This window comes from Oncorhynchus kisutch, unplaced genomic scaffold (assembly GCF_002021735.2).
Source record: "Oncorhynchus kisutch isolate 150728-3 unplaced genomic scaffold, Okis_V2 scaffold4014, whole genome shotgun sequence".
Classification (NCBI taxonomy): Eukaryota; Metazoa; Chordata; class Actinopteri; order Salmoniformes; family Salmonidae; genus Oncorhynchus; species Oncorhynchus kisutch.
Window position 1 is genome coordinate 128,812 of NW_022265959.1, and position 16,189 is coordinate 145,000.

General features: G+C 35.7%; 1 protein-coding gene across 2 annotated transcripts in view; it reads left to right on the forward strand.

The window, feature by feature from the left end:
• The window catches only part of LOC109886638 (multiple C2 and transmembrane domain-containing protein 2), a 122,607-nt gene that overhangs the window by 39,143 nt on the left and 67,275 nt on the right, over positions 1–16,189 (forward strand). For both annotated transcript variants that reach the window (XM_031821764.1, XM_031821765.1), the window contains exon 2: positions 5,645–6,302. In XM_031821764.1, coding sequence (XP_031677624.1) covers positions 5,724–6,302 — 579 coding nt within the window. In that variant the 5' untranslated portion in view covers positions 5,645–5,723. The remainder of the gene's footprint in view (positions 1–5,644; positions 6,303–16,189) is intronic.

Sequence of the window (16,189 nt, forward strand, 5' to 3'; positions counted from 1 at the left end):
ACACATTCATAACACATTAACACATTCATAACACATTAACACATTCATAACACATTCATAACATATTAACACATTCATAACATATTAACACATTCATAACATATTAACACATTAACACATTCATAACACATTAACACATCCATAACACATTAACACATCCATAACACATTAACACATTCATAACACATTAACACATTCATAACACATTAACACATTCATAACACATTAACACATTCATAACACATTAACACATTCATAACACATTAACACATTCATAACACATTCATAACACATTAACACATTAACACATTCATAACACATTCATAACATATTAACACATTAACACATTCATAACACATTAACACATTCATAACACATTAACACATCCATAACATATTAACACATCCATAACACATTAACACATTCATAACATATTAACACATCCATAACACGTTAACACATTCATAACACATTAACACATTCATAACACATTCATAACACATTCATAACACATTAACACATCCATAACATATTAACACATTCATAACACATTAACACATTCATAACACATTAACACATTCATAACACATTAACACATTAACACATTCATAACATATTAACACATCCATAACACATTAACACATTCATAACACATTAACACATTCATAACACATTAACACATCCATAACACATTAACACATCCATAACATATTAACACATCCAATAACACATTAACACATTAACACATTCATAACACATTAACACATTCATAACACATTAACACATTCATAACATATTAACACATTAACACATTCATAACACATTAACACATTCATAACACATTAACACATTCATAACACATTAACTCATTCATAACACATTAACACATTCATAACACATTAACACATTAACACATTAACATTCATAACACATTCATAACATATTAACACATTCATAACACATTAACACATTCATAACACATTAACACATTCATAACACATTCATAACACATTCATAACACATTAACACATTCATAACACATTAACACATCCATAACACATTAACACATTCATACCACATTAACACATTCATAACACATTAACACATTCATAACACATTAACAAATTCATAACACATTAATAACACATTCATACCACATTTATTAACACATTCATAGCACGTATTAGCATTTTTCCAACATAACATAGGTACAGCAGATCCCCTTATTGTATGGGACACTTTTAAATGTGCCTTTAGAGGCCATGCAATTAAATCCTGTATAGTTACCATTGGTGTAAAGTACTAAATAATGGCTGCTTCTCAAAGTTTTAAACTGCCAAGTGGAGTAAAACAAGGTTGTCCACTATCAGCATATCTATTTATTATGGCCATCGCAATGTTATCTATTAAAATTAGATCCCCAAAATAATATCAAGGGATTAGAAAATCAGGGCTGAAAAACAAAGGTGCCACTGTACTCTGATGATTCATGTTTTCATTTAAATCCACAGCCTCATAGAGGATCTAGATACTTTTTCTAACCTCTCTGGATTAAAACCAAAATATTACGTTTTGGATCACAAAAAATACAACTTTAACATTACTGTGTAGTTTACCAATACAATGGTCTGATGGTGATGTGGATATACCCGCTATACATATCCTGAAATAAATAAATGAACTGACTCCAATACATTTTAATAGAAAGTTAGCTAACATCGATAAGATCTGGCTGCCATGGAAAGGTAAATACCTGTCTATTTGTGGAAAAATGTGTCATATCCCAGTTTACCCTAATTAACTCTTTAGTCATATCCCAGTTTACCCTGCTTAACTCTTTAGTCATATCCCAGTTTACCCTAATTAACTCTTTAGTCATATCCCAGTTTACCCTAATTAACTCTTTAGTCATATCCCAGTTTACCCTAATTAACTCTTTAGTCATATCCCAGTTTACCCTAATTAACTCTTTAGTCATATCCCAGTTTACCCTAATTAACTCTTTAGTCATATCCCAGTTTACCCTAATTAACTCTTTAGTCATATCCCAGTTTACCCTAATTAACTCTTTAGTCATATCCCAGTTTACCCTAATTAACTCTTTAGTCATATCCCAGTTTACCCTAATTAACTCTTTAGTCATATCCCAATTTACCTATTTGCTTATGGTCTTGCCTACACCTAGCGAACAGTTTTTTTTAAATCCATTTTATTTGGAACATCAAGCCAGACACAATTTAACAGGCCTATTTATATAATGAATATGAATTCGAAGGGCAGAAATGGTTCAATATTAAAGCATTAGACCTAAAAGCTTCAGTCATACAGAAGTTATACTTAAATCCACGCTGGTTCTCTAGAAAATCAGAAAGAATGTCTCACCCTTTGTTCAAGAATGGCCTTTTTCCCTTTATTCAGATTACAACCTCTCAGTTATTTAAAAAATAAATCATCTCCCAAATGTCGCTATTTTTAAAACAAGCCATTGAAAGTTGGTTGCAATTTCAATTTAATCAGAAAAGTCAACAAATAATACAGCAAATAATACTAATACTCAAATATGCTAATTGATTAAAAAGTTATCTTCATAAATGATATCATTAGGACTAGTGGACTTCTCTCTCATCTGCTCTACCCAAAATTACAACCAACTAATTGCAGCATTATGGCAAAAAATGGAAGAGGAAAGTGGAAGGGGGAAAATGTAATGAACTTGTCTTTCGACCCTGTATTAAAGACCAACACTGGTTAAAGGAAATTGTGATAAATAAAAAAGTTTAATTTAAGGACCTCCGTGCCATATGTAGCCTTTTATTGAACTAACCAGTTCTTATTCACAGTGACGGCCTACCGGGGAACAGTGGGTTTACTGTCTTGTTCAGGGGCAGAACAATGCTCTGACAACCAGGCTACCTGATAGCCCCATATAGATTGCAACATAGTTGGGAGGAGATTTTTGACGTACCGATTTCATGGCTCATGGTTTATGAACTGATACGCAAAACGATGCCTGATTCAAAACTTTGAAAATTCTTGCAACCAATAGAATGTTATTTATATGGGGGATACCACCTTCCCAGCTCTGCACATTTTTCTGCGAAGAGACAGAATCATTAGATCATTTGTTTTGGTAGTGTCCATATGTACAATTGAAGTCGGAAGTTTACATACACCTTAGCCAACTACAATTAAACTCAGTTTTTCACCATTCCTGACATTTAATCCTAGTAAAAACTCCCTGTTTTAGGTAAGTTAGGATCGGCAGTTTATTTTAAGAATGTGAAATGTCAGAATAGTTGAGAGAATTATTTATTTCAGCATTTCTTTCTTTCATCACATTCCCAGTGGCTCAGAAGTTTACATACACTCAATTAGTATTTGGTAGCATTGCCTTGAAATTGTTTAACTTGGGTCAAACATTTCGTGTAGCCTTCCACAAGCTTCCGACAATAAGTTGGGTGAATTGTGGCCGATTCCTCCTGACAGAGCTGGTGTAACTGAGTCAGGTTTGTAGGCCTTCTTGCTCGCACACGCTTTTTCAGTTCTGCCCATACATTTTCCATAGGATTGAGGTCAGAGCTTTGTGATGGCCACTCCAATACCTTGACTTTGTTGTCCTTAAGCCATTTTGCCACAACTTTGAAAGTATGCTTGGGGTCATTGTCCATATGGAAGACCCATTTGCGACCAAGCTTTAACTTCCTGACTGATGTCTTGAAATGTTGCTTCAATATATCCACATAATTTTCCTACCTCATGATGCCATCTATTTTTTGAAGTGCACCAGTCCCTCCTGCAGCAAAGCATGATGCTGCCAGCCCCGTGCTTCACGGTTGGGATGGTGTGCTTCGGCTTGCAAGCCTCCCCCTTTTTCCTCCAAACATAACGATGGTCATTATGGCCAAGCAGTTCTATTTTTGTTTCATCAGACCAGAGGACATTTCTCTAAAAAGTACCATCTTTGTCCCCATGTCTACAACTTGTAGAGGTCTACAATTTTTTTCTGAGGTCTCTGCTGATTTCTTTTGATTTTCCCATGATGTCAAGCAAAGAGGCACTGAGTTTGAAGGTCGGCCTTGAAATACATCCACAGGTACACCTCCAATTGAATCAAATGATGTCAATTAGCCTATCAGAAGCTTCTAAAGCCATGACATCATTTTCTGGAATTTTCCTGGCTGTTTTATAGGCACTGTCAACTTAGTGTATGTAAACTTCTGACCCACTGGAATTGTGATAGTGAATTATAAGTGAAATAATCTGTCTGTAAACAATTGTTGGAAAAATTACTTGTGTCATGTACAAAGTGGATGTCCTAACCGACTTGCCAAAACTATAGTTTGTTAACAAGAAATGTGTGGCGTGGTTGAAAAAGTAGTTCAATGACTCCAACCTAAGTGTATGTAAACTTCCGACTTTAACTGTAGCTTGTATTTGATCACAGGTCACAGGTCCAAATAGCACTACTGGGCGATCTGAAAAGTCAAATAATAATATTGATCAATAATAGCAGTATACAGCTGTGAAATCAGGCTAGATGTTAGCAGCATACAGCAGTGATATCAGGCTAGATGTTAGCAGCATACAGCAGTGATATCAGGCTAGATGTTAGCAGCATACAGCAGTGATATCAGACTAGATGTTAGCAGGTTAGCAGGATACAGCAGTGATATCAGACTAGATGTTAGCAGGTTAGCACCATACAGCAGTGATATAAATCTAGATGTTAGCAGGTTAGCAGGACACAGCAGTCATATCAGACTAGATGTTAGCAGGTTAGCAGCATACAGCAGTGATATCAGACTAGATGTTAGCAGGTTAGCACCATACAGCAGTGATATAAATCTAGATGTTAGCAGGTTAGCAGGACACAGCAGTCATATCAGACTAGATGTTAGCAGGTTAGCAGCATACAGCAGTGATATCAGGCTAGACGTTAACAGGTTAGCAGGACACAGCAGTCATATCAGACTAAATGTTAGCAGGTTAGCAGCATACAGCAGTGTTATCAGGCTAGATGTTAGCAGGTTAGCAGCATACAGCAGTGATATCAGGCTAGATGTTAGCAGGTTAGCAGCATACAGCAGTGATATCAGACTAGAGGTAGAGGTTAGCAGCATACAGCAGTGATATCAGGCTAGATGTTAGCAGGTTAGCAGGATACAGCAGTGATATCAGACTAGAGGTAGAGGTTAGCACCATAATAAGTTGAGCTCTTATCAACTGATTAATCTATTGTACTTTGTCTTTCTAGTTTGACTACTGTAATAGGGAACTATTGGGACTGCTGTCAGTGGTGGGATGATGACACACATATAGTTTACATGTGAAAGGATGGAAGAATATCCAGGGGCCAGATTGCTGTGATGTCACATGAACGACAGCCAATACAATCTATTAGGTTTAGTCTGCTGAACACCCTCATCTCATGGTGAATGCAGTCATAGAACTAGATCTAATGTAAAACATGACCTTGTATTTGATCTAATAATCAACTTCTTCTCTGCTCCTCAGTCTTAGTCGGTAGATAGTTTTCGTAGTTAGCTACTAACCAGTGAAAATGTGATTTTGGTAATGATGACCAACATACAGTTCACAGTTTGGTTTCAGTCTAATTGCGTCTTCCTGTCTCTCTATTTCACAGCTTTCAGTGATGGATGTTAAACCCTAGATAGACTTCAGAGCACTATCAACACCCTCTCCTCCTCTTCCTGCTCATCACCATGGACTCCCCTTCTAAGAAGTCCGGTGTGTTGTCCCACCTGCGGCATCGCGCCCAGCCCCTCCTCTCTACCCTCCGACGGGGCAGGAAGAACCCCAGTAAGACTGAGGTGTGTCCAGAACATGTCTTAAACCACAGGATGAGTTCCTCTGTCCCAGACATCACCCCCACCTCCTCCCTGGCCCAGCAGGACTACCAGACCTACAGCAGCCCCAACACTCTCACCATTAAGACTGTTGGAGACAGAAGGCAGGGAGGAGGTGCTAGCTCTCACACCGTTAACACGGCTGGGAGTGCTGGGAGCGACGCTGCTCTAAACCGACTGAGTGTCCCGGTGGACCAGGCTGACTGGACGTCCCAGGAGTCGGTGTGTAGTGAACCCAGTGCTGCTCCTTATGAGGAGGAGGACCTGTCAGAGGAGAACCATGCACTGAGAGCTGCTTCTGCTGGAGGGGGATCAGGGACAGAGGACTTGGAGCTGCAGGACCACACGGGACACTGTAGTGAACACACTACCACTCCCATTGGCCTGCACAGCAGAGAGATCCCCTCAGTGGAGATATCAGAGGACATGACTCAGGTAAACAGAGTTTTACAGCTTACTATGGTGCATTATGGCTGGTGTTACTATGGTCTGATTTAATTCATTTGATTTGATATTTTCTCCTCGTGACCATTTCTTGATCTTAGTCAGTCTTGATTGCACATGGTTTTACTACTATACTATTAAACGGAGTCAGATAGTCGGGTTTATTAAATGGAGTCAGGTTTATTAAATGGAGTCGGATAGTCAGGTTTATTAAATGGAGTCAGGTTTATTAAATGGAGTCAGGTTTATTAAATGGAGTCAGATAGTCAGGTTTATTAAATGGAGTCAGGTTTATTAAACGGAGTCAGATAGTCAGGTTTATTAAATCTAGTCAGATAGTCAGGTTTATTAAATGGAGTCAGATAGTCTGGTTTATTAAATGGAGTCAGATAGTCAGGACACAGACAGACTGGTACCCAGGTTACATGGTTCTGGTGTTCTGAAAGACACAAGGACACAGACAGGTCTGAGTAAAGTCATGAGGAAAAAAGACATGGTCAAAATGACTGTTAGACTCAAGGCGATGACATCCATTTAGGAGCCTTGAGTTTTTAAAAGCTAAACCACTGATGACCTCTGGGTGGGACCGAGCTATAAACAAACAGTCCAATCTATACAAGCCCAGTAAAGATCTTCAAGGTTATCTTACACACACAGCCTGATGTTTGTTTGGTTAAACCAGTGTTCAACAACACTAACCCAATATTTAAAACAATAAATCATTAGTTAGTTCTGTACTGGGTGTGTTACAGTATGGTTAGAAACTACATCTGATGTGTATTGAACACTATAGTAGTAGTAGTAGTAGTAGTAGTAGTAGTAGTAGTAGTAATCTGATGTGTATGGAACACTATAGTAGTAGTAGTAGTAGTAGTAGTGGTAATCTGATGTGTATGGAACACTATAGTAGTAGTGGTAATCTGATGTGTATGGAACACTACAGTAGTAGTAGTAGTAGTGGTAATCTGATGTGTATGGAACACTACAGTAGTAGTGGTAGTAGTAGTAGTGGTAATCTGATGTGTATGGAACACTATAGTAGTAGTAGTAGTAGTAGTAGTAGTAGTGGTAATCTGATGTGTATGGAACACTATAGTAGTAGTAGTAGTAGTAGTAGTAGTAGTAGTAGTGGTAATCTGATGTGTATGGAACACTATAGTAGTAGTAGTAGTAGTAGTAGTAGTGGTAATCTGATGTGTATGGAACACTATAGTAGTAGTAGTAGTAGTAGTAGTAATCTGATGTGTATAGAACCCTATAGTAGTAGTAGTAGTAGTAGTAGTAGTGGTAATCTGATGTGTATGGAACACTATAGTAGTAGTAGTAATCTGATGTGTATGGAACACTATAGTAGTAGTAGTAGTAGTAGTAGTAGTAGTAGTAGTAGTAGTAATCTGATGTGTATGGAACACTATAGTAGTAGTAGTAATCTGATGTGTATGGAACACTATAGTAGTAGTAGTAGTAGTAGTAGTAGTAGTGGTAATCTGATGTGTATGGAACACTATAGTAGTAGTAGTAGTAGTAGTAATCTGATGTGTATAGAACACTATAGTAGTAGTAGTAGTGGTAATCTGATGTGTATGGAACACTATAGTAGTAGTAGTAGTAGTAGTAGTGGTAATCTGATGTGTATGGAACACTATAGTAGTAGTAGTGGTAGTAGTAGTAATCTGATGTATATGGAACTCTATAGTAGTAGTAGTAGTACTAATCTGATGTGTATGGAACACTATAGTAGTAGTAGTATTAGTAATCTGTTGTGTATGGAACACTATAGTAGTAGTAGTATTAGTAATCTGTTGTGTATGGAACACTACAGTAGTAGTAGTAGTAGTAGTAGTAGTAGTAGTAATCTGATGTGTATGGAACACTACAGTAGTAGTAGTAGTAGTAGTAGTAGTAGTAATCTGATGTGTATAGAACACTATAGTAGTAGTAGTGGTAGTAGTAGTAATCTGATGTATATGGAACTCTATAGTAGTAGTAGTAGTAGTAGTAATCTGATGTGTATGGAACACTATAGTTGTAGTAGTAGTAGTAGTAATCTGATGTGTATGGAACACTATAGTAGTAGTAGTGGTAGTAGTAGTAATCTGATGTATATGGAACACTATAGTAGTAGTAGTAGTAGTAGTAATCTGATGTGTATGGAACACTATAGTAGTAGTAGTGGTAGTAGTAGTAGTAGTAGTGGTAATCTGATGTATATGGAACTCTATAGTAGTAGTAGTAGTACTAATCTGATGTGTATGGAACACTATAGTAGTAGTAGTAGTAGTAAGCTGTTGTGTATGGAACACTATAGTTGTAGTAGTAGTGGTAGTAGTAGTAGTAATCTGATGTGTATGGAAAACTATAGTAGTGGTAGTAGTAGTAGTAATCTGATGTGTATGGAACACTACAGTTGTAGTAGTAGTAGTAGGAGTAGTAGTAGTAGTAGTAGTAGTAGTAATCTGATGTGTATGGAACACTGTAGTAGTTGTAGTAGTAGTAGTAGTAGTAGTAGTAATCTGATGTGTATGGAACACTATAGTAGTAGTAGTAGTAATCTGATGTGTATGGAACACTATAGTAGTAGTAGTAGTAATCTGATGTGTATGGAACACTACAGTTGTAGTAGTAGTAGTAGGAGTAGTAGTAGTAGTAGTAGTAGTAATCTGATGTGTATGGAACACTGTAGTAGTAGTAGTAGTAGTAGTAGTAGTAATCTGATGTGTATGGAACACTATAGTTGTAGTAGTAGTAATCTGATGTGTATGGAACACTATAGTAGTAGTAGTAGTAATCTGATGTGTATGGAACACTATAGTTGTAGTAGTAGTAATCTGATGTGTATGGAACACTATAGTAGTAGTAGTAGTAATCTGATGTGTATGGAACACTATAGTTGTAGTAGTAGTAATCTGATGTGTATGGAACACTATAGTAGTAGTAGTAGTAGTAATCTGATGTGTATGGAACACTATAGTAGTAGTTGTTGTAGTAATCTGATGTGTATGGAACACTATAGTAGTAGTAGTAGTAGTAGTAGTAGTAGTAATCTGATGTGTATGGAACACTATAGTTGTAGTAGTAGTAGTAATCTGATGTGTATGGAACACTATAGTAGTAGTAGTAGTAGTAGTAGTAATCTAATGTGTATGGAACACTATAGTTGTAGTAGTAATCTGATGTGTATGGAACACTATAGTTGTAGTAGTAATCTGATGTGTATGGAACACTATAGTTGTAGTAGTAATCTGATGTGTATGGAACACTATAGTTGTAGTAGTAGTAATCTGATGTGTATGGAACACTATAGTTGTGGTAGTAGTAATCTGATGTGTATGGAACTCTTTAGTAGTAGTAGTAGTAGTAGTAATCTGATGTGTATGGAACACTATAGTTGTAGTAGTAGTAGTAATCTGATATGTATGGAACACTATAGTGGTGGTAGTAGTAATCTGATGTGTATGGAACTCTTTAGTAGTAGTAGTAGTAATCTGATGTGTATGGAACACTATAGTAGTAGTAGTATTAATAGGAGTGGTAATCTGATGTGTATGGAACTCTATAGTAGTGGTAGTAGTAGTAATCTGATGTGTATGGAACTCTATAGTAGTAGTTGTAGTAGTAATCTGATGTGTATGGAACACTATAGTAGTAGTAGTGGTAATCTGATGTGTATGGAACTCTATAGTAGTGGTAGTAGTAGTAATCTGATGTGTATAGAACACTATAGTTGTAGTAATGGTAATCTGATGTGTATGGAACTCTATAGTAGTGGTAGTAGTAGTAATCTGATGTGTATGGAACTCTATAGTAGTCGTTGTAGTAGTAATCTGATGTGTATGGAACTCTATAGTAGTGGTAGTAGTAGTAATCTGATGTGTATGGAACTCTATAGTAGTGGTAGTAGTAGTAATCTGATGTGTATGGAACACTATAGTAGTAGTAGTGGTAATCTGATGTGTATGGAACTCTATAGTAGTAGTTGTAGTAGTAATCTGATGTGTATGGAACACTATAGTAGTAGTAGTGGTAATCTGATGTGTATGGAACTCTATAGTAGTAGTAGTGGTAATCTGATGTGTATGGAACTCTATAGTAGTGGTAGTAGTAATCTGATGTGTATGGAACTCTATAGTAGTAGTTGTAGTAGTAATCTGATGTGTATGGAACACTATAGTAGTAGTAGTGGTAATCTGATGTGTATGGAACTCTATAGTAGTGGTAGTAGTAGTAATCTGATGTGTATAGAACACTATAGTTGTAGTAATGGTAATCTGATGTGTATGGAACTCTATAGTAGTGGTAGTAGTAGTAATCTGATGTGTATGGAACTCTATAGTAGTAGTTGTAGTAGTAATCTGATGTGTATGGAACTCTATAGTAGTGGTAGTAGTAGTAATCTGATGTGTATGGAACACTATAGTAGTAGTAGTAGTAGTAGTAGTAATCTAATGTGTATGGAACACTATAGTAGTAGTAGTAGTAGTAGTAGTGGTAATCTGATGTGTATGGAACTCTATAGTAGTAGTTGTAGTAGTAATCTGATGTGTATGGAACACTATAGTAGTAGTAGTAGTAGTAGTAGTAGTAGTAATCTGATGTGTATGGAACACTATAGTAGTAGTAGTAGTAGTAGTAGTAGTAGTAGTAGTAGTAGTAGTAATCTGATGTGTATGGAACACTATAGTAGTAGTAGTAGTAGTAGTAGTAGTAGTAGTAGTAGTAGTAGTAGTAGTGGTAATCTGATGTGTATGGAACTCTATAGTAGTAGTAGTGGTAATCTGATGTGTATGGAACTCTATAGTAGTAGTTGTAGTAGTAATCTGATGTGTATGGAACACTATAGTAGTAGTAGTAGTAGTAGTAGTAATCTGATGTGTATGGAACACTATAGTAGTAGTAGTGGTAATCTGATGTGTATGGAACTCTATAGTAGTAGTAGTGGTAATCTGATGTGTATGGAACACTATAGTAGTAGTAGTAATCTGATGTGTATGGAACACTATAGTAGTAGTAGTAATCTGATGTGTATGGAACTCTATAGTAGTGGTAGTGGTAATCTGATGTGTATGGAACTCTATAGTAGTGGTAGTAGTAGTAATCTGATGTGTATAGAACACTATAGTTGTAGTAATGGTAATCTGATGTGTATGGAACTCTATAGTAGTGGTAGTAGTAGTAATCTGATGTGTATGGAACTCTATAGTAGTAGTTGTAGTAGTAATCTGATGTGTATGGAACTCTATAGTAGTGGTAGTAGTAGTAATCTGATGTGTATGGAACACTATAGTAGTAGTAGTAGTAGTAGTAGTAATCTAATGTGTATGGAACACTATAGTAGTAGTAGTAGTAGTAGTAGTGGTAATCTGATGTGTATGGAACTCTATAGTAGTAGTTGTAGTAGTAATCTGATGTGTATGGAACACTATAGTAGTAGTAGTAGTGGTAATCTGATGTGTATGGAACACTATAGTAGTAGTAGTAGTAGTGGTAATCTGATGTGTATGGAACACTATAGTAGTAGTAGTAGTAGTAGTAGTAGTAATCTAATGTGTATGGAACACTATAGTAGTAGTAGTAGTGGTAATCTGATGTGTATGGAACACTATAGTAGTAGTAGTAGTAGTAGTAGTAATCTAATGTGTATGGAACACTATAGTAGTAGTAGTAGTAGTAATCTGATGTGTATGGAACTCTATAGTAGTAGTGGTAGTAGTAGTGGTAATCTGATGTGTATGGAACACTATAGTAGTAGTAGTAGTAGTAATCTAATGTGTATGGAACACTATAGTAGTAGTAGTGGTAATCTGATGTGTATGGAACACTATAGTAGTAGTAGTAATCTAATGTGTATGGAACACTATAGTAGTAGTTGTTGTAGTAATCTGATGTGTATGGAACACTATAGTAGTAGTAGTGGTAATCTGATGTGTATGGAACTCTATAGTGGTAGTAGTGGTAATCTGATGTGTATGGAACACTATAGTAGTAGTAGTAATCTGATGTGTATGGAACACTATAGTAGTAGTAGTAATCTGATGTGTATGGAACACTATAGTAGTAGTAGTAATCTGATGTGTATGGAACTCTATAGTAGTAGTTGTAGTAGTAATCTGATGTGTATGGAACACTATAGTAGTAGTAGTGGTAATCTGATGTGTATGGAACTCTATAGTAGTGGTAGTAGTAGTAATCTGATGTGTATAGAACACTATAGTTGTAGTAATGGTAATCTGATGTGTATGGAACTCTATAGTAGTGGTAGTAGTAGTAATCTGATGTGTATAGAACACTATAGTTGTAGTAATGGTAATCTGATGTGTATGGAACTCTATAGTAGTGGTAGTAGTAGTAATCTGATGTGTATGGAACTCTATAGTAGTAGTTGTAGTAGTAATCTGATGTGTATGGAACTCTATAGTAGTGGTAGTAGTAGTAATCTGATGTGTATGGAACACTATAGTAGTAGTAGTAGTAGTAGTAGTAATCTAATGTGTATGGAACACTATAGTAGTAGTAGTAGTAGTAGTAGTGGTAATCTGATGTGTATGGAACTCTATAGTAGTAGTTGTAGTAGTAATCTGATGTGTATGGAACACTATAGTAGTAGTAGTAGTGGTAATCTGATGTGTATGGAACACTATAGTAGTAGTAGTAGTAGTGGTAATCTGATGTGTATGGAACACTATAGTAGTAGTAGTAGTAGTAGTAGTAGTAATCTAATGTGTATGGAACACTATAGTAGTAGTAGTAGTAGTAGTAGTGGTAATCTGATGTGTATGGAACACTATAGTAGTAGTAGTAGTAGTAGTAGTAATCTAATGTGTATGGAACACTATAGTAGTAGTAGTAGTAGTAATCTGATGTGTATGGAACTCTATAGTAGTAGTGGTAGTAGTAGTGGTAATCTGATGTGTATGGAACACTATAGTAGTAGTAGTAGTAGTAATCTAATGTGTATGGAACACTATAGTAGTAGTAGTGGTAATCTGATGTGTATGGAACACTATAGTAGTAGTAGTAGTAGTAATCTAATGTGTATGGAACACTATAGTAGTAGTTGTTGTAGTAATCTGATGTGTATGGAACACTATAGTAGTAGTAGTGGTAATCTGATGTGTATGGAACTCTATAGTGGTAGTAGTGGTAATCTGATGTGTATGGAACACTATAGTAGTAGTAGTAATCTGATGTGTATGGAACACTATAGTAGTAGTAGTAATCTGATGTGTATGGAACACTATAGTAGTAGTAGTAATCTGATGTGTATGGAACTCTATAGTAGTAGTTGTAGTAGTAATCTGATGTGTATGGAACACTATAGTAGTAGTAGTGGTAATCTGATGTGTATGGAACTCTATAGTAGTGGTAGTAGTAGTAATCTGATGTGTATAGAACACTATAGTTGTAGTAATGGTAATCTGATGTGTATGGAACTCTATAGTAGTGGTAGTAGTAGTAATCTGATGTGTATGGAACTCTATAGTAGTAGTTGTAGTAGTAATCTGATGTGTATGGAACTCTATAGTAGTGGTAGTAGTAGTAATCTGATGTGTATGGAACACTATAGTAGTAGTAGTAGTAGTAATCTAATGTGTATGGAACACTATAGTAGTAGTAGTAGTAGTAGTAGTGGTAATCTGATGTGTATGGAACTCTATAGTAGTAGTTGTAGTAGTAATCTGATGTGTATGGAACACTATAGTAGTAGTAGTAGTAGTAGTAGTAGTAGTGGTAATCTGATGTGTATGGAACACTATAGTAGTAGTAGTAGTAGTGGTAATCTGATGTGTATGGAACACTATAGTAGTAGTAGTAGTAGTAGTAGTAGTAATCTAATGTGTATGGAACACTATAGTAGTAGTAGTAGTAGTAGTAGTGGTAATCTGATGTGTATGGAACACTATAGTAGTAGTAGTAGTAGTAGTAGTAATCTAATGTGTATGGAACACTATAGTAGTAGTAGTAGTGGTAATCTAATGTGTATGGAACACTATAGTAGTAGTAGTAGTAGTAATCTGATGTGTATGGAACTCTATAGTAGTAGTGGTAGTAGTAGTGGTAATCTGATGTGTATGGAACACTATAGTAGTAGTAGTAGTAGTAATCTAATGTGTATGGAACACTATAGTAGTAGTAGTGGTAATCTGATGTGTATGGAACACTATAGTAGTAGTAGTAGTAGTAATCTAATGTGTATGGAACACTATAGTAGTAGTTGTTGTAGTAATCTGATGTGTATGGAACACTATAGTAGTAGTAGTGGTAATCTGATGTGTATGGAACTCTATAGTGGTAGTAGTGGTAATCTGATGTGTATGGAACACTATAGTAGTAGTAGTAGTAATCTGATGTGTATGGAACACTATAGTAGTAGTAGTGGTAATCTGATGTGTATGGAACACTATAGTAGTAGTAGTAGTAGTAATCTGATGTGTATGGAACACAGTAGTAGTAGTAGTAATCTGATGTGTATGGAACACTATAGTAGTAGTAGTAGTAGTAATCTGATGTGTATGGAACACTATAGTAGTAGTAGTAGTAGTAATCTGATGTGTATGGAACACTATAGTAGTAGTAGTAGTAGTAGTAATCTGATGTGTATGGAACACTATAGTAGTAGTAGTAGTAGTAATCTGATGTGTATGGAACACTATAGTAGTAGTAGTAGTAGTAATCTGATGTGTATGGAACATTATAGTAGTAGTAGTAGTAATCTGATGTGTATGGAACTCTATAGTAGTAGTTGTAGTAGTGGTAATCTGATGTGTATGGAACACTATAGTAGTAGTAGTGGTAATCTGATGTGTATGGAACTCTATAGTAGTAGTAGTAGTGGTAATCTGATGTGTATGGAACACTATAGTAGTAGTAGTAGTAGTAGTAGTAGTAGTAGTAGTAATCTAATGTGTATGGAACACTATAGTAGTAGTAGTAGTGGTAATCTAATGTGTATGGAACACTATAGTAGTAGTAGTAGTAGTAATCTGATGTGTATGGAACTCTATAGTAGTAGTGGTAGTAGTAGTGGTAATCTGATGTGTATGGAACACTATAGTAGTAGTAGTAGTAGTAATCTAATGTGTATGGAACACTATAGTAGTAGTAGTGGTAATCTGATGTGTATGGAACACTATAGTAGTAGTAGTAGTAGTAATCTAATGTGTATGGAACACTATAGTAGTAGTTGTTGTAGTAATCTGATGTGTATGGAACACTATAGTAGTAGTAGTGGTAATCTGATGTGTATGGAACTCTATAGTGGTAGTAGTGGTAATCTGATGTGTATGGAACACTATAGTAGTAGTAGTAGTAATCTGATGTGTATGGAACACTATAGTAGTAGTAGTGGTAATCTGATGTGTATGGAACACTATAGTAGTAGTAGTAGTAGTAATCTGATGTGTATGGAACACTATAGTAGTAGTAGTAGTAATCTGATGTGTATGGAACACTATAGTAGTAGTAGTAGTAGTAATCTGATGTGTATGGAACACTATAGTAGTAGTAGTAGTAGTAATCTGATGTGTATGGAACACTATAGTAGTAGTAGTAGTAGTAATCTGATGTGTATGGAACACTATAGTAGTAGTAGTAGTAGTAATCTGATGTGTATGGAACACTATAGTAGTAGTAGTAGTAATCTGATGTGTATGGAACTCTATAGTAGTAGTTGTAGTAGTGGTAATCTGATGTGTATGGAACACTAGTAGTAGTAGTGGTAATCTGATGTGTATGGAACTCTATAGTAGTAGTAGTAGTGGTAATCTGATGTGTATGGAACACTATAGTAGTAGTAGTAGTGGTAATCTGATGTGTATGGAACACTATAGTAGTAGTAGTAGTAGTAATCTGATATGTATGGAACACTATAGTAGTAGTAG